The 24893-nt window shown below is 42.0% G+C and overlaps 1 protein-coding gene across 1 annotated transcript in view; it reads left to right on the top strand.

The window, feature by feature from the left end:
* Positions 1 to 24893, top strand: part of si:dkey-22o22.2 (neural-cadherin) — a 222235-nt gene that overhangs the window by 86955 nt on the left and 110387 nt on the right. Inside the window, exons 2-3 of the mRNA XM_067977013.1 lie at positions 13530 to 13721; positions 15004 to 15229. Of these exons, the coding sequence (XP_067833114.1) occupies positions 13530 to 13721; positions 15004 to 15229 (418 nt within the window). The remainder of the gene's footprint in view (positions 1 to 13529; positions 13722 to 15003; positions 15230 to 24893) is intronic.

The raw sequence follows: 24893 nt of genomic DNA, 5'->3' as shown, positions 1-24893 counted from the left end.
TTTCCATGACTACCTCTTTTAGTACTCTGGGATGCAGATTATCAGGTCCTGGGGATTTATCGGCTTTCACTCCCATTAATTTCTCCAGCACTATTTCTTTACTAATACTAATTTCCTTTAATTCCTCCTTCTTACTAGTCCCTTGGTTCCCTAGCATTTCTAGGAAGTTATTTGTGTCCTCTTCCGTGAAGACAGAACCAAAGTATTTGTTTAATTGCTCTATCATTTCTTTGTTTCTCATTATAAATTCTCCCGTTTCTGACTGTAAGGAACCTACATTTGTCTTCACTAATCTTTTTCTTTTTACAGACTTGTAAAAGCTTTTACAGTCCACTTTCATGTTCCTTGCAAGTTTACTCTCATACTCTATTTTTCCCCTCTTAATCAATCTCTTGGTCTTTTTTTGCTGAATTCTAAACTGCTCCCTACCTCAGGCTTGCTACTTTTTCTGGCAACTCTATATGACTCCATTTCTCCGTATTTTTGCGCCAGAAAGGAAGGTGGCAGGACAAGTTGAGAATGCTGTTAAAAAAGCATATGTGATCCTGGGCTTTATTAATAGAGGCATAGAAAACAAAAGCAAGGAAGTTATGCTAAACCTTTATAAAACACTGGTTAGGTCTCAGCTGGGGTATTGTGTTTAATTCTGGGCACCACACTTTAGGAAAGGTGCCAAGGCCTTAGAGAGGGTGCAGAAAAGATTTACTAGAATGGTGCCAGGGATGAGGGACTTCAGTTATGTGGAGCGACTGGAGAAGCTGGGGTTGTTCTCCTTAGAGGAGAGAAGGTTAAGGGGAAATTTGATAGAGGTGTTCAAAATCTTGAACTGTTTTGACAGAGTAACGAGGAGAAACCGTTTCCAGTGGCAGAAGGGTCAGTAACCAGAGGGCACAGATTTAAGGTGATTGGCAAAAGAGCCAGAGGCGACATGAGGAAAGATTTTTTTACGCAGCGAGTTTTAATGATCTGGAATGCACTGCCTGAAAGGGTGGTGGAAGCAGATTCAGTAGTAACTTTCAAAAGGGAATTGGATTAATACTTGAAGGGAAAAAATTTATAGGGCTATGTGGAAAGAGCAGGGGATTGGGACTAATTGGATAGCTCTTTCAAAGAGCCGGCACAGGCAAGATGGGCCGAATGGCCTCCTTCTGTGCTGTATGTACTATGATACTATGAAACCCTGCAGAGATCAAAAAGAATTATCACCTTGTGTCAGTGCTCTGTATTATCGACTGATACTTTTAAATTGTTTTTTCAAAGTCGGTTCTACAGGTGATCAAAATCAATGAATCATAGAAGAGTCTTAAACAAAAGTTTGTGAAGTAAAAAAATTAGCAACAAGCAACGAATGCTAATTATTAATCGTCATCATATTTCACTGACAAATGTGATCACTGCATCTTAAGTAATGAATTATAATGCAATGCACAGTATACTAGAAATAGAATTTCCCTGTAATCGCCTGCAGGTTATATCTATGTAAACCTAGTTATGACATCAACACTGTTTTCACCATTTTGTGACAGTCAGCCTGGTCTCAGTTATTGCTTCACTATGTAAATCCACTGTAGACTTAAAAGCAATAATATATACACACACACACACACACACAGCTTCTGTCAACTCTTAGTGAAAATTGCTTAAAAACCAATGCTTAATAAAATTACCCACAGCTTTCTTATCATTTCCAGACATGGACATGGACCCCAGCCAGATATGGTAAAATGCCATTCAAAAATATGAAAACAAGAACAGTTATCCATGCGCAACTTTCTAGAAAATAGAGCACATTGTTTTAATGGAATAATGCAAAGGGTTTTCACTTACACTCCAGTGCTAGACTTTACCCATGTAGTAGTATTCATTTACAGTGATGACTCCCTTTAGTTCCTTTCATAATAGTGCATTGTTTGTTGGGAGCTTACTGTGGGACTGTATTATTCTGTATTGGTGATCCTTTGGCTCTGGCTCTTTGCCTCCTGCTGCCCTGGCAGAAGTTAACAGAGTTTTGTCTGCCAGACCCTGGCTCATTCGAATTTTGTGGTATGCAGTACGTCTAATCTCTTTACAAGCCCATCAATCAAGAAGTAACTCAGACTGAAGTGGAATGGGGCACTGCACATTGGAGTACCATCATTCAGTGTCATGGAATGAGAGGATATAGGTTCAATATCCCTTACTTCTCTAAGTCCTTTGAAGTGTGCCATGCCGTGCAGGGAGATGTCAAGTGGAACCAAACAGATTCCCTTCAGGGGGAGGAAAGAAATCACAGAGAATATCCTTACCAGGCTGTTTGGGGCATTTTTATGTTGCTTAGTTGTTTCCCTCTTGGTTATTGAAAGTGACCTCCACTTTGTGCTCCCCTTTTTTTCTTTAATGTCAGGTACCAGTGCTGCGGGGCTCTGCTGTGGAATGTGAATGTCCACTTGTTTTCTCAGTGAAACATGGAGGACTCACTCTTCATATTTTATCTCACTGAAACTGTTTCCCTTGAGCTACAGCACATTCGTAAACCCACATTTTCATGGGTTATGATGCATTATGATGCCTTGGGAGGTTTCATATTATGGTGTGCATCTGGCAGAAGGAGACCCACATGTCTGTTAGCTGCAATCCTATAAGAGCACCTTATTGTGTTTATTCAGGTGACCAACCAGAGGTCATTCCATGAAGATGATCTTGGAGCAGAATGTCTGGTTGCCTGTGAAGGGTCATCATGAAGGGTCTGGAAGGCCCCGTGAGGGCAATATGAGGGGAAAAAAACTCTGAAGACGTGTGCCCTTCACTCAGACAAAAATTTTAATTAATAGTTTTGTCACATGCACACAAAAAATATTGTCACTTTGTCTTGTCACATTCTGTGCTTAGCTCAAATCCACTTGCCTTTCAATTTATACTGTCAATATGTTATTCTAAAGTTAAAAATAATAGTCACGAATCAGTAAGCAACAAGAATATAAATTCCTCTTCAGATTTTTAAAACCCAAGCTTGGTGTCATCGAGGTACTATTTGCTTAATTACCTTTTTTCAACCTTGTTGTTGTCCTGCACTAAGGGCCATGGTCCATCACCTTGGTTTCACAACTAAAAAATGAATTACTTAATTCCCCTCAGTCACTGGATAAATTTTATATATTGGTGAATGTTGAGAATCATTCCTATACAGGGCCTTAGCATTAACGGGTGGTTCTGTGCCCTGATGGTGCTTCTAGGAGCATGGAGCATTTAGAGCATTTCTCCATTTTTTCACCCTGTTCTGTTGCTTCATGTGCTTGCCTCAATTTCCCCATCCTTCTTAGCTCGCTTCAGGTATTTATGTTTGCATCCATACCCTACCCTGACTGACTCAGAGCAGGAAAATCCCAACAAGTTTTCAATCTTAGTTTGGCACTAAGCAGAGGTGAGGTGGGTCACTACAGGGAGAGAGGGAAGGTCTGATAGCGCCAACACAAGCCACTCTCACTCAACCTAGTGCCTAATAGCAGACCAGCAATGGCAAGGGCACAGAAACAGGTCACTAACCAATCCTCTCAGCCTGGAAAAAATGTGTGGAAAGAAGGAATCAGGTTAAACAGAAAACGGTTTTACTTATTCAGATATATTTCTTATTTACACGTCCAAGTGAATGCAAGAACAGATGCAGCGCTGTCCTTTCAGTATAATACACACTCTGCGGTGCTCCAAATCATTTAGAAACAAAGAACTTGCATTTATACAGTATCTTTCGTGTCCTCAGGACACCCCAAAGCCCTTCACAGCCAATCAAATACTTTTGAAGTTGTACCGTCAGGAAACACGGCAGCCAATTTGCACACACCAGGTTCCCACGAACAGCAATGAGTTAAATGACCAGATAATGGTCTTGGTAAGTAACAGGAAACAGAGAGTAGTGGTGAGCGGTTGTTTTTCAGACTGGAGGGAGGTGCACAGCGATGTTCCCCAGGGGTCGTTACTAGGACCACTGCTTTTCTTAATATATATTAATGACTTGGACTTGGGTGTACAGGGCACAATTTCCAAATTTGCAGATGACACAAAACTTGGAAGTGCAGTGAACAATGAAGAGGATAGTGATAGACTTCAAGAGGATATAGACAGGCTGGTGGAAAGGACGGACACGTGGCAGATGAAATTCAATGCAGAAAAATGCAAAGTGAAACATTTCGGTAGGAAGAATGTGGAGATTCAATACAAACTAGAGGGCACAACTCTAAAAGGGGTACAGGAACAGAGAGATCTGGGGGTATATGTACACAAATCGTTGAAGGTGGCAGGGCAGGTTGAAAAAGCTATTAAAAAAGCATAGGGGATCCTGGGCTTTATAAATAGAGGCATAGAGTACAAAAGCAAGGAAGTCATGATGAACCTTTATAAGGCACTGGTTCAGAAACAACTGGAGTATTGTGTCCAGTTCTGGGCACTGCACTTTAGGAAAGATGTGAAGGCCTTAGAGAAGGTGCAGATGGGATTTACTAGAATGATTCCAGGGATGAGGGACTTTAGTTACGTGGATAGACTGGAGAAGCTGGGGTTGTTCTCCTTGGAACAGAGAAGGTTGAGAGGAGATTTGATAGAGGTATTCAAAATCATGAAGGGTCTAGACAGAGTAGATAGAGAGAAACTGCTCCCATTGGCAGAAGGGTCAAGAATCAGAGGACATAGATTTGAGGTGATTGGCAAAAGAACCAAAGTGACATGAGGAAAAACTTTTTTACACAGCGAGTGATTAGGATCTGGTATGCACTGCCCAAGGGGGTGGTGGAGGCAGATTCAATCATGGCCTTCAAAAGGGAACTGGATAATTACTTGAAAGGAAAAAATTTGCAGGGCTACGGGGATAGGGCAGGTGAGTGTGATTAGCTGTATTACTCTTGCACAGAGCCGGCATGGACTCGATGGGCTGAATGACCTCCTTCCATGCTGTAACCTTTCTATGATTCTATGATAATCTGTTTTAGTGATGTTGGTTGAGGGATAAATATTACCCAGGGAAATGTTCAAAAATCTATCGATTTCAGTCATTGCATATATTATAGGGCTTGACAGGGTAGATGCTGAGAGGCCATTTCCCCTGGCTGGAGAGTCTAGAACTAGGGGTCATAGTCTCAAGGTAAGGGGTCGGCCATTTAGGACCATGATGAGGAAAAATTTCAAGGGATAAGGGGATTGGGTGGGAAAGTGGAGTTGAGGTAGATTATCAGCCACGATCTTATTGAATGGTGGATCAGGCTTGAGGGGCCGTATGACCAACTCCTGCTCCTATTTGTTATGTTCTTATTAGCTAACTTAGCATAGCTCGTGGATTAACACAGGGTCCCTTTGGCCTGTAGGCCTCCATTCCATACCACATGGTGTATCTATTAAGACTGTCATTGGCGGAACTTTCTAATTGTGGTTGACGCTCGGAGGAGCCGATATATGAACAAGATATTAAATGACTTTGAAACAAATGTAGCCAATGCCTGTAAGTTATATGGAGTAACTATGTATTCCCTCATATTGCATCTATGTAATGACTGACATCAACCCGTGATGCTAATTTGTCACCTATCATTAATGTATTTTATTTTCTCTTACAACAGTGTCCTTTAGGAGATGGAAAAGGCAACAACGTCTGGTTATTCATTAACACAGAGACTTCAGTACACTAGTATTTTCACTGAAACCTTAGCATGCCTGATACCTGAAAAGGAAACAAAACGCTAATTAGAAATAAGCTTTTGATGATAATGTTGGGGAGTTGCTTGTCAGTGTTATGTAAGAGTTTTTACTTGTTTGTTTAGCTGTGTAAATCCGGGAGATCCCCAGTCTTGCATTTAGTTGATATTGTTGATTAGCTAGACGGACTCCACATTACTGACACCCTCTCGCTGTTTATCCTACAGGTTAACACAAACAAGGAACAAGTACGTGTATTTGTACTTAATCATAAGGGCTGCTGTTAGTAAACATTTCTCCCCCCCCGACACACACACACAGAGTTAAAGTATCACCACAGCCTAAAGATACAGGTTTGTTTACTCTTATCATTGTATCTATGGCACACTTCCATTACTTTTACCACTGGCTGACTGATCAGTCCTCAAACAGGAGTAGTGCTGTCGATTAAACAGCAGCACGCCCACAGGAGAGCTATTCAGCTCCGCAAGTTCAGCGCTGCAGACAAGGACAATAGAGGAAAGTAGGCATGCTAATTAGAGCGTAAGTCCCATCAACCAGATGCAGCACCGTGGTTACGGCAAACTACTAAAGGGGCATTTTGTCCCTACAGCCGTCACCCACTGTGCGCTTTTCTTTGCTTCAAATTTTAGCGCTATCAAGACTCCATTGATTTATAAAGCCAGTGCTGCTGAAAGGAATGCAGCTCATTCTCTCAGCACTTTAGTTCATCAAAGAGACCATAATCCAAAGCATGTTACATCATTAAATACCAAAGAACACAAAATCTGGGAATTAACGTCCGCAGTTGTCATTAAAGAATGATTCTTCAGATGCAGCTGACTCATCCACCAGCTGGCTGTGAATCTGACGTTTAACGGGTTGATGTTATGTTGGGAGTTGTTGATGCTAGTTTATTTATTTCTTAAAACCGAGACACAATCTAGAAGTTTGCAGTTCAAAAGGTCGTAGGACTTTCATATGTTAGCCCATTACGATCCTCCAGTTGAGTCCCAGCGGCGCCCTAATGCTGATAATAATGCGAGTCCATAGTATATATGTTGCCAATATTTGTCATGATTTGACATCTCATTGCCTCGTCCTCATAGTATCTGTATCGTTATTGTTCCTCACAGTATGCCAATTATTCTGACAGCTGAGCCTGAAAATTACTTAATTTTTCTTACTGTCCATTGGTATCCACAATAGTTATTTTAAAAAATGAAATCCTTAATTTCCCCTACTTTAAAGTGTAACATTTGAACACTCGTGTTTTAACCCTTTAAGTAATGTCTTTAAAAATATATATTTTTCTGCTTATCAAGCTGAGAGATTTTAGTGTTGCAAAGAAAGACTTGTATTTATATAGTGCTTTTCACGACCTCAGGAAGTCCCAAAGCACTTTACAGCCAGTGAAGTATTTTTGAAGTGTAGTCACTGTTGTAATGTAGGAAACGCGGCAACCAATTTGCACAGCAAGCTCCCACAAACAGCAATTTGATAACGACCAGATAATCTGTTTTCGTGATGTTGGTTGAGGGACAAATATTGGCCAGGACACCGGGGATAACTCCCCTGCTCTTCTTTGAAATTGTGCCGTGGGATCTTTTACATCCACCTGAGAGGGCATATCATCCAAAAGACAGCACCTCCAACTATGTAGCACTCCCTCAGTACTGCACGAAAGTGTCAGCCTAGATTTTGGGCTCAAGTCTCTGGAGTGGGACTTGAACCCATGACTTTCTGACTCAGAGGTCGAAGTGCTACCAATTGAGCCACAGCTGTAACAATTTCCCATTTCAGACACCCACTATTTGCATGAAGAATTTCCAAGTCAGATACAGCACAAGGCAGATGGAGAGTAGTTTGCCTACTCTTCCCCTACAATGTGCCTTAACACCAATCTCAGAAGAGCACCCTGCACCAGTGTGTGAGATTTCCACTTCTCACACCTTTTTTGCCTTTAATGAGATTGCCAATTTAGTACTAAATTTGAGGTAACTTTGTATTGCAGTCCGATGCAATTAAGGTGCTTACAGCCAACAGATAGAGGACTTTCATTGAACTAGTCTGCACTGGATTTGAAACCAAGTTTCAAAATTGAAAGCACACTGTGCTAACCCACTTCACCCCCTGTAATAATGTCACCCCGTAGATTATTTAACAAGGAAACTGTTTCGTTCTCATTTTCCTGCCCCACTCTGTCTCAAATAATATTCATCTGCTTCAGTTGGGTGGCAATTTTGTAAGTGGGTATGATGTACATCAGGTATGAGATTTTTTTCTACGGAGGTTGGAGATATGCTTCTATTTTGGAGTAGACTTTTTATATATACTAGCAGATCTCCCCTGGCATTGCTCAGTGAATCACATGATGCTCTGAAGTATGATGGCTAAACTATGACACAAAGTAAATGTGATGCTTACAGGAACTGTGGACTATATGCAAGATTTCTAACAATTATATCTTCTGGTGTGTATATGAGAGGACATCCCACTAAATTGGACAAAAAAAAGTTATATTTGTGAATCATGTATGATGTGGTAATCTATTATTAGCAAATATTCTTATTTCTTGAATCTTGAAACACAGCTCTACTTCTCCACCCTTGACTCCAAGGCCATTACTGTGCTATCTCATTGTTTGCCCAACATAGTCATGGATGAGCCAGAACTTTGCTTAAACTTAACATCAGCAAGACCAAAGCTATCTTCTTCAGCTCCCGACAGAAACTTCACACTCTAGATTATGAAAGGGTTTGATAGGGTAGAGGTAGAGAAGATGTTTCCACTTGCAGGGGAGACCAGAACTAGTGTCCATAAATATAAGAGAGTCATTAATAAACCTAATAGGGAATTCAGGGGAAACTTCTTTACCCAGAGAGTGGTTAGAATGTGGAACTCGCTACCACAAGGAGTAATTGAGGCGACTAGCATAGATTCATTTAAGGGGAAGCTAGATAAACACATGAGGGAGAAAGGAAAAAAAGGATATGCTGATAGGGTCAGATGAAGTAGGGAGGGAGGAGGCTCGTGTGGCACATAAACACTGGCATGGACCTGTTGGGCCAAATGGCCAGCTTTTGTGCTGGTAATGTAATTCTTTGTAATAGCCCTGATTCCAATCCCCTAATTCCCTCAGGTTGCACCCAATGGTGCATAAGCTCAGCGTCCTGTTTGTCCCTAAGCTGAGCTTCAAATTATGGTGATGAATATCCCATTCATCACCAAAACCTCCAAAATCTACCTCCACAACATTGCTCACCTTCATGCTTACCTGCTTCTCACCACCACTCATCCACATCTTCATCACCTCCAGGCTTAACTTCTGCAATGCTTTCCTCACTGGCAACCCGAGCTCTACCCTACACAGACTTCAACTCACCCAAAACCCCACTACAGACATCTCTTCCCACATTAAGTACCATTGGAGCCAGGGAACAGGTAGCAGAATGGGTAGCAAGCTGGCTACAAAACAGAAAACAGAGTAGGGATTAAGGGTAGCTACTCAGACTGGCAAAAGGTGGGAAGTGGTGTTCCACAGGGATCGGTGCTGGGACCACTGTTGTTCACAATTTACATTAACGCTTTGGATTCAGGAATTGAAAGTACAATTTCAAAATTTGTGGACGACACCAAATTGGGAGGGTATAATTAATACAAAGGAAGAATGTGCCAAATTGCAAGAGGACATTAATAAACTTGCAGAATGGGTGTGTAATTGGCAAATGAATTGCAATATAGGTAAGTGTGAGGTGGTGCATTTTGGTAGGAAGAATAAGGAGGCCACATATAGCTTGGATAATAAGAGGCTAAATGGGATAGAGGAGCAAAGGGATCTTGGGGTACAAATACACAAATCACTAAAAATGGAAAACAGGTTAATAAGACCATAAAAAAAGCAAACCAAGCATGGGGTTCATTTCTAAAGGGATAGAATTGAAAAGCAAAGAGGTTATATTAAACTTGTATAGAACCTTGGCGAGACCATACTTGGAGCACAGTGCACAGTTCTAGTCGCCATAGTATAGAAAGGATATAGAGGCATTGGAGAGGGTGCAAAAAAGATTCAGAAGGATGATACCAGAACTAAGGGGATTTTTATCAGGAAAGGCTGAACAGGCTGTGGCTGTTTTCTCTAGAAGACTGAGGGGTGACCTGATAGAGGTCTTTAAGATAATGAAAGGTTTCGATAGGGTGGACGTGGAGGAAATGTTTCCATTTGTGGGTCAGTCCAAAACTAGAGGTCATAAATATACAATAGTTGCTAATAAATCCAATAGGGAATTCAGGAGAAACTTCTTTACCCAAAGAGTGGTAAGAATGTGGAACGCACAACAACAAGGAGTAGTTGAGGCAGATAGCTTAGATGCACTTAAAGGGAAGCTAGATAACCACATGAGGGAGAAAGGAATAGAAGAGTATACAGATAGGGCTAGATGAAGTAGGGAGCGAGGAGGCTCGTGTGGAGCATAAACGCTGGCATGGCCGGCATGCTGAATGGCCTGTTTCTGTGCTGCAGTTTCAATATTATGGGATGTAATTTGCCTATTATTCCTATGGGATAAATAATGGTTTAAAAGTCTGTAGATTTTTCTAGCTGAAATGGAGAGATGGACCTAGAAATTTGGGTACGCTCATTATTGGGCACGCGGGGTCGGGGGGTGGGGGGGTGGTGGGGGGAAGCAGGGACAGGGAAAATCTCCGTGCCTGAATGGTGAGGCCTGAAGCGCCCCTGATACTGGGCCTCGGGCCTCATTTCCATCAAGCCAGCCAGGCATGAAGGACTGAAGAAATCCAGAGGTGATAGACCAGATAGAGCGTAAACAACATGGGAAGAAATCATACTGGAGCCTCAGAGGTCAGGCATGCAAGGATCGCCTCAAAGATGGGAGAATGCAACACAATGTTCCATGGTCACTTCCAATGTTTGGTAAAAGTGGGGAGGTTCACCAGAAAAATTGAGAATGTTAATAAGTGGCTGGCAATCTAGTGTGAAATTAATTATGTCATTTTCTTGAATAACAGGGAATATTTTCAGGAGAATAAAGACTGGTACAAGAAAATATACAAATACCCACAAACTGCAAATTAGATAAATAATCAATTAATCTGTTTGTAGCTCAGGAAGGAATGCTGTCCATAACAGTACTCTTCTTTAAACAGTGCCATGGGATTTTGCTACATCAACCTGACCAGGCAAACGGGGCCATATTTATTGTTTTATCAAAATATGACAAATCTGGCAATGCAGCATTCCCTCAGTACTGCACTGAAGTGTCAGTTTAGATTATGTGCTCAAGTCCTGGAGTGGGATTTGAACTCATAATTTTCTGACTGAGGCAAGCGTGATATCACTGAACTAAATTCGCATTTTTGCAATGTCAACTGGGACCGAGAAGAAGAACAACACTCATCCCAAGTGTAATGGGATGAAGAAAGATTAGAGAGGCTTTGGCTTTACAGTCTGAAAAAAAGGCAATTAAGAAAGACCTTCATTGAAATATGTAAAATATTAAATAGCATAGATGAAGTACGCTCAGATTATTACTTTTAATTAAGCCAGAAAAGTAAAACCAGAGGACATACATGGAAATTAGTGAAAAGTAAATTTTAAAAATCAGAATTTTGTTTTATTCAAAGAGGGATAAATAATATAATAAATCTGCCAGGTAGGGTCATTGTAGGAGGTGCTGTCTTTCAAATGAGATGTTAAATCAAGTCTCTGTCTGCCCATTCGGTGGATATAAATTATCCCATGGCACTATCCAAAGAGGAGGGAGTTCCACCGGTATCTTGGCTAACATTCTTTCTTCAACCAACATTACTCAAAACAGATTATCTGGTCATTCATTCATTTTACTGTTCATGGGATATGAAGGACATAAATTCATAGAATCATAGAAAGTTACTGCACAGGAGACCATTCGGCCCGTCGTGTCCATGCCAGCCTAAAAAAAGCTATCCAGCTTAATCCCACTTTCCAACACTTGGTCCGTAGCCCTGTAGGTTACGGCATTTCAAGTGCACATCTGAGTACTTTTTAAATGAGTTGAGGGTTTCTGCCTCTACCACCCTTTCAGGCAGTGAGTTCCAGACCCTCACCACCCTCTGGGTAGAAAAAATTCTCCTCAGTTCCCCTTTAATCCTTCTACCAATTACTTTAAATCTATGCCCCTTGGACACTGACCCCTCTGCTGAGGGAACTACGTCCTCCCTATCCAGTCTATCTAATCCCATCATAATTTTATATGCCTCAATTAAATCTCCTCTCAGCCTCCTTTGTTCCAAAGAAAACAACTCCAGTCTATCCAATCTTTTCTCATAGCTAAAATTCTCCAGCCCTGGCAACATCCTCGTAAATCTCCTCTATACACTCTCTAGTGCAATCACTTCTTTCCTGCAAAGTGGTGACCAGGACTGGACGCAGTACTCAAGCTGTGGCCGAACCAATGTTTTATACAGTTCTAGCGTAACCTCCTTGCTCTTATATTCTATGCCTGGGCTAATAAAGAAAAGTATCCCATATGCCTTTTTAACCACTACCTGTCCTGCCACATTCAGGGATCAGTGGATACGTGTTCCAAGGTCTCTTTGTTCCTCTACACCTTTCAGTATCCTCCCATTTGTTGTGTACTCCCTCGCCTTGTTTGTCTTCCCCAAATGCATTACCTATCACTTCTCTGGATTGAATTCCATTTGCCACTTTTCTGCCCACCTGACCAGTCCATTGATATCTTCCTGCAGTCTACAGCTTTCCTCCTCACTATTAACCATACGGCCAATTTTTGTATCATCTGCAAACTTCTTGATCAAGCCCCCCACATTCAAGTCTAAATCATTAATATAAACCACAAAAAGCAAAGGACCTAGTACTGAGCCCTGTGGAACCCCACTGGAAACAGCCTTCCAGTCACAAAACAACCCGTCGATCATTACCCTTTGCTTCCTGCCACTGAGCCAATTTTGGATCCAACTTTCCCTTGGATCCCATGGGCTTTTCCTTTCCTGACCAGTCTGCCATGTGGGACCTTGTCAAAAGCCTTGCTAAAATCCATGTAGACTACATCAAACACGCTACCCTCATCGACCCTCCTTGTTACCTCCTCAAAAAATTCAATCAAGTTAGTCAGACATGACCTTCCCTTAACAAATCCATGCTGGCTGCCATGTTTCAAAAGTAATCAATTGGCTTAAAGCACTTTGGAATGTTCTGAGGATATAAGATACTATATAAATGCAGGCTCTTTATTATTTTCATGCAATTGTATTCTCTGCATGAAATGCTCCATTCTTTAAGAGATGTGGTGAAATAGGGGCCTGGATGATGCAGCTACTTAGAATGCTTTCCTCTCAGAACCTGAATTAGCATCTAGTCCTAACTGATGGGTCGAAAATCTCCCCTTCCCTCAACTGAAAGGATTCTTAGTAGAACTAGTTTAAGCAGTCTCGACCAGTTACAAGTCCACCCCAGAAATCTGCCATAACACAGCACTAAATTGGCAATCTCACACAGAGAGGCCATGATGACTGGTGTGAGTTGGGTGGGTACTTTTCCAAGCTTAAGGCTGAGAAATATTACATGGGTGTGGCGCTGCATTCAAACTGTCCTGAGATATCTAGTTGTGCAAGTCTTGTGCTGATATTGATGCAAGTGTGGGGTCACGTTCACTTCTATAGCACTGATAGCTTTTATCGTGATGAGCTAAATGGGGATCATTTTACAAATTGCACAATTCTATCTCCACAGGATGTCACAATTAACAGGGCTCTGCTATAATTGGAAAAATGTAGTGTATGTTAGAAAAGTCATCATGAACCACTTAGAGAAGAATGTGAGAAACAGTGAGTTGACTATTGACTTTTTGCAGGTGAAGAGTGGTACCTATGCCATTTGATGCTCAATGTGTTGAGGGAAAGCTTTCCAGAGTGGACGATGCAGCCTTTTCCTTATCTAACAGCCGTATCTTCAGATGCTCCCATGGGTACATCTGTTTTCCAGCTTTCTGCGTGGGATGATTCAGATCACTCCGCTGATGGAATCGAGTACTTTCTAACAGAGGGTAAGAAAGAATGTCAGAAATTTTCTGTATATTCAATGTGTTTCAAAGGTAAGATTTTTCGTAGGTAAGGTATTTTTGTATTTTCCTCTTTCTCTATGATCTGTCTCATGTCATGGTCCCCTCTTTATCTGAGAGGTGCTCCTGTACCTCAGCCAATGCTGCTCTTGATCCAGCCACTATCCCAAAATATAGGAATGACTGGATTGGCATCCCTAAGCTTCATTCTCCCCCCAACACGCCCCTCCACACCCCCAAGCTCACCAGTTTAATTTTTTCCTCTTTTTACTGTCCTCCTGTATGAAGATGTTTACTCCTCACAGAGATATAGTTCCACAGGCATTAAATTATCTCGTATCTTGTCAAAGTGATTATTTATGGTGTAATAAAGTTAGTCAATTATTTGCAAGCCAATAATGTTCTTTAACTTTTTATTTTTTTCCCCTCCTCTTCTGAAGTCTGCTAGTACTTTGCTCAAATGACCACTCTCCATCTGAGAGCCCATATATTAATGTCAGCAGGCAATTAAAGTATTGGGCCTTGAGAACTGAGCCTAATCCTGTCACCCCGTATTCACACCGATAACATTTTCAGTGGTCGCTGAATAGTGTTTGGGAATGGGAACCAGTGAAGCCATTGGGTGAGCTTAGAAGTCATCTTTATAAGGATTTCTTTGCAACAAAATGGTTACTGAGCAATAAGCATCGAGTTGCCTTGGATGAATACAGAACCAGCTTAGACTGAAGTGCTGCAGTGTTCTGAAGATGATGCTATTGAGACATCTTTATGGTGGAAACAGCCGTGGCTATTCCAGGCTGCTCTATACACTCAGGATATGTTCTGGCTAGGCAGCCATGAGATATGATAAATGTCTCCACAAGTGAGACTAACTGGATAACCCATGACTGGGTTATGGACAACTTCATGAATGGACATATTTTCATCTCACCTCACAATCTAATCTACTTATAACACTAGCATGAGATTTTCAATTAAAAAATAAAACAATCTTCATGTCTATGATGTCATTCACTCCTATAGAAATAATTTAGTTTAAATTTTTTTGATATTTCTTTAACCAGTGATATTTATTTTACTAATATCCCAAATTAGCCTTTGGCAATGTCTTTAAATTATGTTGAAGTCAATTCCATCCTTTTAGTCTAAAGACATGTAGTGATTCTGCCCAGTGAAAATGTTATCAGAATAATTCAATAGCTAAAGGCTCAGATTTACATTGCTTCCTCTTCATGTGCCTAACATATCATGACTCTGATACCTACAGGCGGAGAAGGGAGATTTGAAGCTGACAAGAGTTCAGGCATCATCAGGACCACTGGCTCAACTCTGCTCAGACACAATGAATACGTGTTAACTGTGCTGGCTGTCGATAGGCGGGGCAAAAAAGGTCCTCATGCATCTATTTTCATTCTGGTCGGCTCCAGACCCCCACAGTTTACCAATGTGTCCTACAGTGTGTTTGTTTCTGAAAATACCCCAGCAGGACAGCCGTAAGTAGCATCTGTCAGAGCCTATCAGTATAAGACAACTGGCTCAAACATTGCCAATTTAAATAGCTGCCATTCCTATAAATTTTCTAGACAGCATCAATACACGTTTGACGTCATTTTGTATCTGTAGGAATAATATTCCAGAAGAGCATAGCAATGAATATTGGTAAAAACGGTGAAACTCCAGTTCAAGCAACAGTTTTATTAATTCGATATTTTAAACCATTCTTAAATCCACATTAAAATGTTTGTGCCAATGTGAGACAGCAAAATGTTACTCTATCAAGAGTGTCCTCTCACAAACATTCCTAGATCCTAGATCCATTTCCAATAGGAGAAGACTGTGATTTAACAAAGTTGTAATGTTTATCAGAAATGAATGTGTTGTAGGCAATAATTTCCTCAGCAATGGCATCCCTCATGGCAGCTTATGTGAAAGAAAAGCAAAGCATCTTAATGGCTTTTAGTCGCCTGCCCCGTTCCCAGAGCTAAGCAGGTCTATATCGGAAAGAACAATGTGCCAAAGCAGTGACTCTGTTATATTAGGTTTTGGATTACTTGTTTTCAACACACACATGAAGGGGTGTATTTCAATCACTAAGATATCAATCAAGATATAGAGAAGTTTTATCTGCCTCTTTGCTTACCTCCTTCTAAAATTTTATAGTGTGTTATAGAGTAATATACTCCAATAATTTGTTATCAAGATGTTTTAATTGACATGTATATTAACTCTGCTTGTTAATTAAAAAGCTGGTGAAAAATTATGTCCTCCCCCAAAATCTTTCTTGTTGACACACCGGTATCTCCCTGTAAATATGGCTGATACAGTTAATATTTTTGTAAACAAAAACCAAAATAAAAAGCAGATGCTTGAAATTTGAAACAAAAGCAGAAAATGCTGGAAACTCACCGCAGGTCAGGAAGAACAAACAAATTAATGTTTTGGGAGCAGTTCCTTCATGCTTTCGTGATTCCACCCCCCCCCCCCCCACAATCTTCTCCTCGTTTTCCCCCTTGTTCTCCCGATTCGTGAATTCATGCTGTGACATGGGCCTATGGGGAGGAGTAGCAACCTCTAGAACCTAACTCAGATGTTTGTATTAATCAGGATGGTGTTTGCCTTATGGGAACCCAGTGCAAAGTTCGGTTTGGGACCCCTACATTTACTAGACAGTGATACTATATACTACCTACTTAATCTTGTATCATTGAATCCGCTCGGGGCCCCTGACTGGCTCGGGGCCCCGTGCAATTGCATGGGTTGCACAGTACTAACGCTGCCCCTTATCTTAATGCATGAGGCAAGACAGTGACTGTGGGCAGTCTTTTCATCCAAACTCAATCCTATCAACTGACATCCTCATGTGCACACTTTCCAATGGAAAGCAATCAGGAGTGGAAACCCTGTAGGGAAATCCTACTTTCCCAGTGGTTCGTGGACCTGGACAATAGCAGTCAAAGAAAGTCACCCTTGTGTAGTAGTTTCAATAATCAAAAATGATTATTTAATGATTTAACAATTTATACAAACATGAATGAAGTAAAGCATGCAATACATACAACCTTACTCTACCAGTTATACACATGTTTGGAAAAAATTCTGAAGGACAAAATTAGTCTCCACTTGGAGAAGCAAGGATTAATCAGGGATAGTCAACATGGCTTTGTCAAGGGAAGATCATGTCTGACTAATTTGATTGAATTTTTTGAGGGGGTGACTAGGCGTGTGGATGAGGGTAACGCAGTGGATGTGGTATACATGGATTTCAGTAAGGCCTTCGATAAAGTCCCCCACAGGAGACTGGTCAAGAAGGTACGAGCCCATGGAATCCAGGGTGCCTTGGCACTTTGGATACAAAACTGGCTTAGTGGCAGAAGGCAGAGGGTGATGGTCGAAGGTTGTTTTTGTGACTGGAAGCCTGTGGCCAGTGGGGTACCACAGGGATCGGTGCTGGGTCCCTTGCTGTTTGTGGTCTACATTAATGACTTGGATATGAATGTAAAAGGTATGATCAGTAAGTTCGCTGATGATACAAAGATTGGTAGGGTGGTAAATAGCGAGGAGGATAGCCTCAGTCTGCAGGACGATATAGATGGGTTGGTCAGATGGGCGGAACAGTGGCAAATGGAATTTAACCCGGAAAAGTGCGAGGTGATGCACTTTGGAGGGACTAACAAGGCAAGGGAATACACAATGAATGGGAGGACCCTAGGCAAGACAGAGGGTCAGAGGGATCTTGGTGTGCAAGTTCACAGATCCCTGAAGGCGGCGGAACAGGTAGATAAGGTGGTAAAGAAGGCATATGGGATACTTGCTTTTATTAGCCGAGGCATAGAATATAAGAGCAAGGAGGTTATGATGGAGCTGTATAAAACACTGGTTAGGCCACAGCTGGAGTACTGTGTGCAGTTCTGGTCGCCGCACTACAGGAAGGATGTGATCGCTTTGGAGAGGGTGCAGAGGAGATTCACCAGGATGTTACCAGGGCTGGAGCGCTTCAGCTATGAAGAGAGACTGGGAAGATTGGGTTTGTTTTCCTTGGAGCAGAGGAGGCTGAGGGGGGACATGATTGAGGTGTACAAAATTATGAGGGGCACAGATAGGATGGATACTAAGGAGCTTTTTCCCTTTGTTGAGGGTTCTATAACAAGGGGACATAGATTCAAGGTAAAAGGCGGGAGGTTTGGAGGGGATTTGAGAAAGAACTTTTTCACCCAGAGGGTGGTTGGAGTCTGGAACTCACTGCCTGAACGGGTTGTGGAGGCAGGAACCCTCACAACATTCAAGAAGCATTTGGATGAGCACTTGAAATGCCATAGCATACAAGGCTACGGACCAAATGCTGGAATATGGGATTAGAGTAGACAGGGCTGATGGCCGGTGCGGACACGATGGGCCGAAGGGCCTCTATCCGTGCTGTATAACTCTATGACTCTATGACTCTATATGCAGTATTTAATGATTTAAAAGTTCACACAAACATGAAGCAAAACAAGCAATACATACAACCATAAACCAAGGATTTCAGCATCAAGGCAGTTCAGAAGTGATCAGCTTCTTGTGTCTTGAGCTTCTTTGTATTCTTGTTGTTGGAGTTTCTTCTTCTTCTTCTTGAAGTTTCTGCTTCCAGGCAAAGCTTTGTCAAGCTTCTCTGTCTGCAACTCCTCCGACTGTTGACTCTCCAATTTTTGACTGTTGAAGCTGCTGCCAGGCCCTATCTTTATATGTTTTTTTGCAGTTAGGGTGTGTTCAAAGTTATGAGAAGTCCATTTTGGCCACTCGCCCACCATTGCATTAATGATGGATGGTTGGCTGGACCACTCAAAAACCATGTGAACACTGCTTTGGCTTCTTGTCCATGTGAATCCAGGTGCAGCTTTGTTTTTCAAGGATTTCTTGTTATCTCAGCGCTGTTTTTCCAAGTTAATTGCTTTGAGAAACAAAGTTGTTATGAGGATCTTTATATTGTTGTAAGAACCCTCTCGTAGCTTCTATACAGCTATCGTTCTTATCAGTTGTTATTGAAAACCAAAGCTTGTTGAAGTGTCTGTACATTGCTGCTGCTTTTGCAGTTTTAAATGTATACTGTCCCAATGTCCAAAGGGGCAAGTCAACCCTTTAAATGTAATATCCAAATGTCTTAAAAGGTTTTTGTTCAAGGGGTTTTAAACATTCCATACAACCCTGACTGAATTTTCCACTTCCTAACCATATGCTAGTGTTTTCCTAACCTGGCTCAATTGCCACTGAGCATGACAGATCAGAAAGATCTCACAATTGAACTCTGGTGCAACCATAGAATCAAGATAACAGTCAATTCATAGCAATGCCTTGAAGAGGAAACCCAAAAAAAAGCAGGATTTTTAAGAAACCATGTTTATTCAAAGAATACTGTAAATAATTACATAGATTACATAGAATTACATAGAATGTACAGCACAGAAACAGGCCATTCGGCCCAACAGGTCTATGCCGGTGTTTAAGCTCCACACAAGCCTCCTCCCTCCTACTTCATCTAACCCTATCAGCATATCCTTCTATTCCTTTCTCCCTCATGTGTTTATCTAACTTCCGCTTAAATGCATCTATGCTAGTCGCCTCAACTACTCCTTGTGGTAGTGAGTTCCACATTCTAACCATTCTCTGGGCAAAGAAGATTCTCCCGAATTCCCTATTAGATTTATTAGTGATTATCTTATATTTATGGACCCTAGTTCTGGTCTCCCCTGCAAGTGGAAACATCTTCTCTGCATCTACTCTATCAAACCCTTTCATAATCTTAAAGGCCTCTACCAGGTCACCCCTCTGCCTTCTCTTTTCTAGAGAAAGTAGCCCCAACCTGCTTAATCTTTCCTGATAGGTATAACCTCTCAGTTCTGATATCATCCTAGTAAATCTTTTTTGCAACTTCTCTAGTACTTCTATACCCTTTTTATAATATAGAGACCAGAACTGTTCATAGTACTGCAAATGTGGTCTAACCAAGGTTCTATACAAGTTTAACATAACTTCTCTGCTTTTCAATTCTATCCCTCTAGAAATGATCCCCAGTGCTTGGTTTGCTTTTTTATGGCCTTATTAACCTGTGTAACTATTTTTAGTGATTTGTGTATCTATATTGACAGATCCCTCTGCTCCTCTTCCCCATTTAGACTCTTATTATCCAAGCAGTGTGTGGCCCCCTTATTCTTCCTACCAAAATGCACCACCTCGCACTTATCTATATTGAAATTCATTTGCCATTTACATGCCCATTCGACAAGATTATTAATGTCTTCCTGTATTTTGTCGCAGTCCTCCTCACTATACCTCTCAATTTGGTGTCGTCCGCAAAGTTTGCAATTGTACTTCTGATTCCGAGTCCAAATCGTTTATGTAATTGGTGAACAACAGTGGTCCCAGCACCGATCCTTGTGGAACACCACTTCCCATCTTTTGTCAGTCTGAGTAACTATCTTTAACTCCTACTCTTGGTTTTCTGTTTTGTAGCCATCTATTCTGCTACTAGTCCTCTGATTCCACATGTTCTAACCATAGTCACGAGTCTACTATATGATACCTTATCGAAGGCCTTTTGAAAATGCAAATAGATTAATCTACTTCGTTACCCTTGTCTACCCTTTCTGTACTTCTTCAAAGAATTCAACAAGGTTGGTCAAGCATGACCATCCTTTTGAAATCCGTGCTGACTATTCTTTATTATATTTTATTTTTATTTTTATATTTTATTATATTTGATATTTTTATACTTTGCATGCTGGATAGTTGTGTATGCTTTGTAATGTTCAATATTTCAAACATACACAACATTTGTGCTGCTGTTATATGCTAAAAGTGCAGTGTGTGCTGCTGCTTGAAACCTACAAAGAGCATTCAGTGTTCAAAGGGATGTTGGAAGCAGAAAGAGCACAGATATAGTCATTCCAAGGGGAGCTTGATCTGAGAATGCAACAGGAATGAATTCTGGTTAAATATCAGATCTGAATTCATTTTAGAATTTATATCTAACTACCTCAGTGGTATCGTGGGTAAAGGCACTGGATTGTATTATGCCATGCAGAACATTAGGTCCCTGGTTTAATTTCTGGTTGGCAGGGGTTCCTGCTCCTAATCGTTATCCAGTGATTCCTGCCTGGGATTCTGCCTGTATAAGTGTGGGTGAACATAGGTAACATAGGAACAGGAGCAGGCCATTCAGCACCTCGAGCCTGTTCCGCCATCCAATTAGATCATGGCTGATCTGTATCTTAACTCCATCTACCAGCCTTGGTTCTGTAACCTTGCTTCTGTACCCTTGCCTAACAAAAATCTATCAATCTCAGTTTTGAAATTTTCAACTGACCTGGCCTCAGCAGCTTTTTGGGGGAGAGAGTTCCAGATTTCCACTCCTTTTGCATAAAGAAGTGCTTTCTGACATTACCCCTGAACAGCCCAGCTCTAATTTTAAGGTTATGCCCCCTAGTTTCTCTCTATCTACCCTATCAAATCCTTTTAATCATCTTAAACATTTCAATTAGATCACCCCTTATCTGATTGAACTCAGTTACAGTGTTCCCACAGTCCATTAACTTGCTGATACTCACTTACGCAAAGATGGGCCACTTGTGTTAGGTAGAGGAGGGGAGAAAATTTGAAACAAAAAGAATTGTTGTCATGTCACATATGTCACGTATGCCCGTGGTTTTCAAGGTATAAACATGCATTTGGAATACTAACAGACCAGCTGGGCTCCTTACTAGCGATAGTGTGAAAAAAAAGTAAAACATTTTAATTGGGTTGTGTCTTCATGAAAGAGTGTCTGGTATAAGCCCCTTTGCTTTGTTTGGGAAGGAAGAATGTTCAGAATAACAGTAACTTGCATTTATATAGTACATTTAATGTAAAGAATATCTGAAGGCAGTTCACATAGAGCGGTAGGGAAAACGGTGACGATTTGCCAAACATTTTTTCATGAAGATATTGCTCCTTTAAAAAAAAACTACCTTTTTGAAGTATGAGGATGCACACATTTAAAAAGAATTTAAAATGTCACTCTATTCCTTTGAGCACAGTGTAATATACGCACCCACGTTGTAGCTGCTTTAACTTTTCTTTAGTTTATTTAATCCCTGAGTTCCTGACAGTGCACATATTCTGCATTTGCTGTGACTTGCTTTATGAAATTGTAAATGCGGGTGCCTGACTGAAATTCAGAGCTGACTCTCCCGGTTTCCATTTATGTTATTAGACTCTTAGGTACAATGCCGCACTTCACGAGTTATCAGTATATTTTCACACTATTTTAGAACCTTCTGCTCCTATAATTGCTTCAGCTATAATATTGCACTGGAGTTACTTACAATCTTCGACACTGTGTGCTGAAGTCTCAGGGCTCAATTTTCTCCTTTACTTCTGGTTGATTAATTAATGAATATAACCTTAACTTTATTCAGGGTCTCAGCTATATTCTGTGAAATGTAGAACTAGTTACAGATCGATACAGCCCAAGTGCTACATACACCGGTTTCTGCTCTATGTCATGTAGAGTTAGTCACATACTAGCACAATCAGAATACTAACCACATTGATCTTGGCTATATATAATGTAGAGCTAGTTACAGACTAGTACAGTCTGAACATTGTATAGACTGGTCTCTGCTCTATATAATTTAGAGCGAGTTACAAACCAGTACAACCTTTTTCTTTATTTGTTCATGGGATATGGGCATCGCTGGCAAGGCCGGCATTTATTGCCCATCTCTAATTGCCCTTGAGAAGGTGGTGGTGAGCCGCCTTCTTGAATCACTGCACCGCTGTGTGGTGAAGATTCTCCCACAGTGCTGTTAGTTAGGGAGTTCCAGGATTTTGACCCAGCGACGATGAAGGAACGACAATATATTTCCAAGTCGGGATGGTGTGTGACTTGGAGGGGAATGTGCAGGTGGTGTTGTTCCCATGCGCCTGCTGCCCTTGTCCTTCTAGGTGGTAGAGGTCGCCGGTTTCGGAGGTGCTGTCGAAGAAGCCTTGGCGAGTTGCTGCAGTGCATCCTGTGGATGGTACACACTGCAGCCACTGTGCACCGGTGGTGAAGGGAGTGGATGTCTAGGGTGGTGGATGGGGTGCCAATCAAGCGGGCTGCTTTGTCCTGGATGGTGTCAAGCTTCTTGAGTGTTGTTGGAGCTGCACTCATCCAGGCAAGTGGAGAGTATTACATCACACTCCTGACTTGTGCCTTGTAGAGGGTGGAAAGGCTTTGGGGAGTCAGGAGGTGAGTCACTCGCCGCAGAATACCTAGCCTGTGACCTGCTCTTGTAGCCACAGTATTTATGTGGCTGGTCCAGTTAAGTTTCTGGTCAATGGTGACCCCCAGGATGTTGATGGTGGGGGATTCGGCAATGGTAATGCTGTTGAATGTCAAGGGGAGGTAGTTAGACTCTCTCTTGTTGGAGATGGTCATTGCCTGGCACTTGTTTGATGTGAATGTTACTTGCCACTTATCAGCCCAAGCCTGGATGTTGTCCAGGTCTTGCTGCATGCGGGCTCGGACTACTTCATTATTTGAGGGGTTGCAAATGGAACTGAACACTGTGCAATCGTCAGCGAACATCCCCATTTCTGACCTAATGAAGGAGGGAAGGTCATTGATGAAGTAGCTGAAGATGGTTGGGCCTAGGACACTGCCCTGAGGAACTCCTGCAGCAATGTCCTGGGGCTGAGACGATTGGCCTCCAACAACCACTACCATCTTCCTTTGTGCTAGGTATGACTCCAACCACTGGAGAGTTTTCCCCCTGATTCCCATTGACTTAAATTTTACTTGGGCTCCTTGGTGCCACACTCGGTCAAATGCTGCCTTGATGTCAAGGGCAGTCACTCTCACCTCACCTCTGGAATTCAGCTCTTTTGTCCATGTTTGGACCAAGGCTGTAATGATGTCTGGAGCCAAGTGGTCCTGGCGGAACCCAAACTGAGCATCGTTGAGCAGGTTATTGGTGAGTAAGTGTCGCTTGATAGCACTGTCGACGACCCCTTCCATCACTTTGCTGATGATTGAGAGTAGACTGATGGGGCGGTAATTGGCCGGATTGGATTTGTCCTGCTTTTTGTGGACAGGACATACCTGGGCAATTTTCCACATTGTCGGGTAGATGCCAGTGTTGTAGCTAGACTGGAAGAGCTTGGCTAGAGGCACAACTAGTTCTGGAGCACAAGTTTTCAGCACTACAGCTGGGATGTTGTCGGGGCCCATAGTCTTTGCTGTATCCAGTGCACTCAGCCGTTTCTTGATATCACGTGGAGTGAATCGAATTGGCTGAAGACTGGCTTCTGTGATGGTGTGGATATCAGGAGGAGGCCTAGATGGATCATCCACTCGGCACTTCTGGCTGAAGATGGTTGAAAACGCTTCAGCCTTGTCTTTTGCACTCGTGCTGGACTCCGCCATCATTGAGGATGGGGATGTTTACAGAGCCTCCTCCTCCCAGGGATGGTGATGGAAGAGTCTGGGACGTTGGCTGAAGTGTATGATTCTGTGAGTATGGCTATGTCAGACTGTTGCTTGACTAGTTTGTGGGACAGCTCTCCCAATTAGTTGTTTAATTGTCCACCACCATTCACGACTGGACGTGGCAGGACTGCAGAGCTTTGATCTGATCCGTTGGTTGTGGAATCGCTTAGCTCTGTCTATAGCATGTTGCTTCCGTTGTTTAGCATGCATGTAGTCCTGAGTTGTAGCTTCACCAGGTTGGCACCTCGTTTTTAGGTACGCCTGGTGCTGCTCCTGGCATGCTCTTCTACACTCCTCATTGAACCTGGGTTGATCCCCTGGCTTGTTGGTAATGGTAGAGTGAGGAATATGCCGGCCCATGAGGTTACAGATTGTGCTGGAATACAATTCTGCTGCTGCTGATGGCCCACAGCGCCTCATGGATGCCCAATTTTGAGCTGCTAGATCTGTTCTGAATCTATCCCATTTAGCACGGTGGTAGCACCACACAACACGTTGGATGGTGCTCTCAGTGCGAAGATGGGACTTCGTCTCCACGAGGACTGTGCGATGGTCACTCCTACCAATACTGTCATGGACAGATGCATTTGCGACAGGTAGATTGGTGAGGACGAGGTCGAGGTCAAGTAAGTTTTTCCCTCGTGTTGGTTCGCTCACTACCTGCCATAGGCCCA

This window comes from Heptranchias perlo, chromosome 3 (genome assembly GCF_035084215.1).
Source record: "Heptranchias perlo isolate sHepPer1 chromosome 3, sHepPer1.hap1, whole genome shotgun sequence".
In the NCBI taxonomy this organism is placed as follows: domain Eukaryota; kingdom Metazoa; phylum Chordata; class Chondrichthyes; order Hexanchiformes; family Hexanchidae; genus Heptranchias; species Heptranchias perlo.
This window is presented reverse-complemented; position numbering and strand designations above follow the sequence as displayed.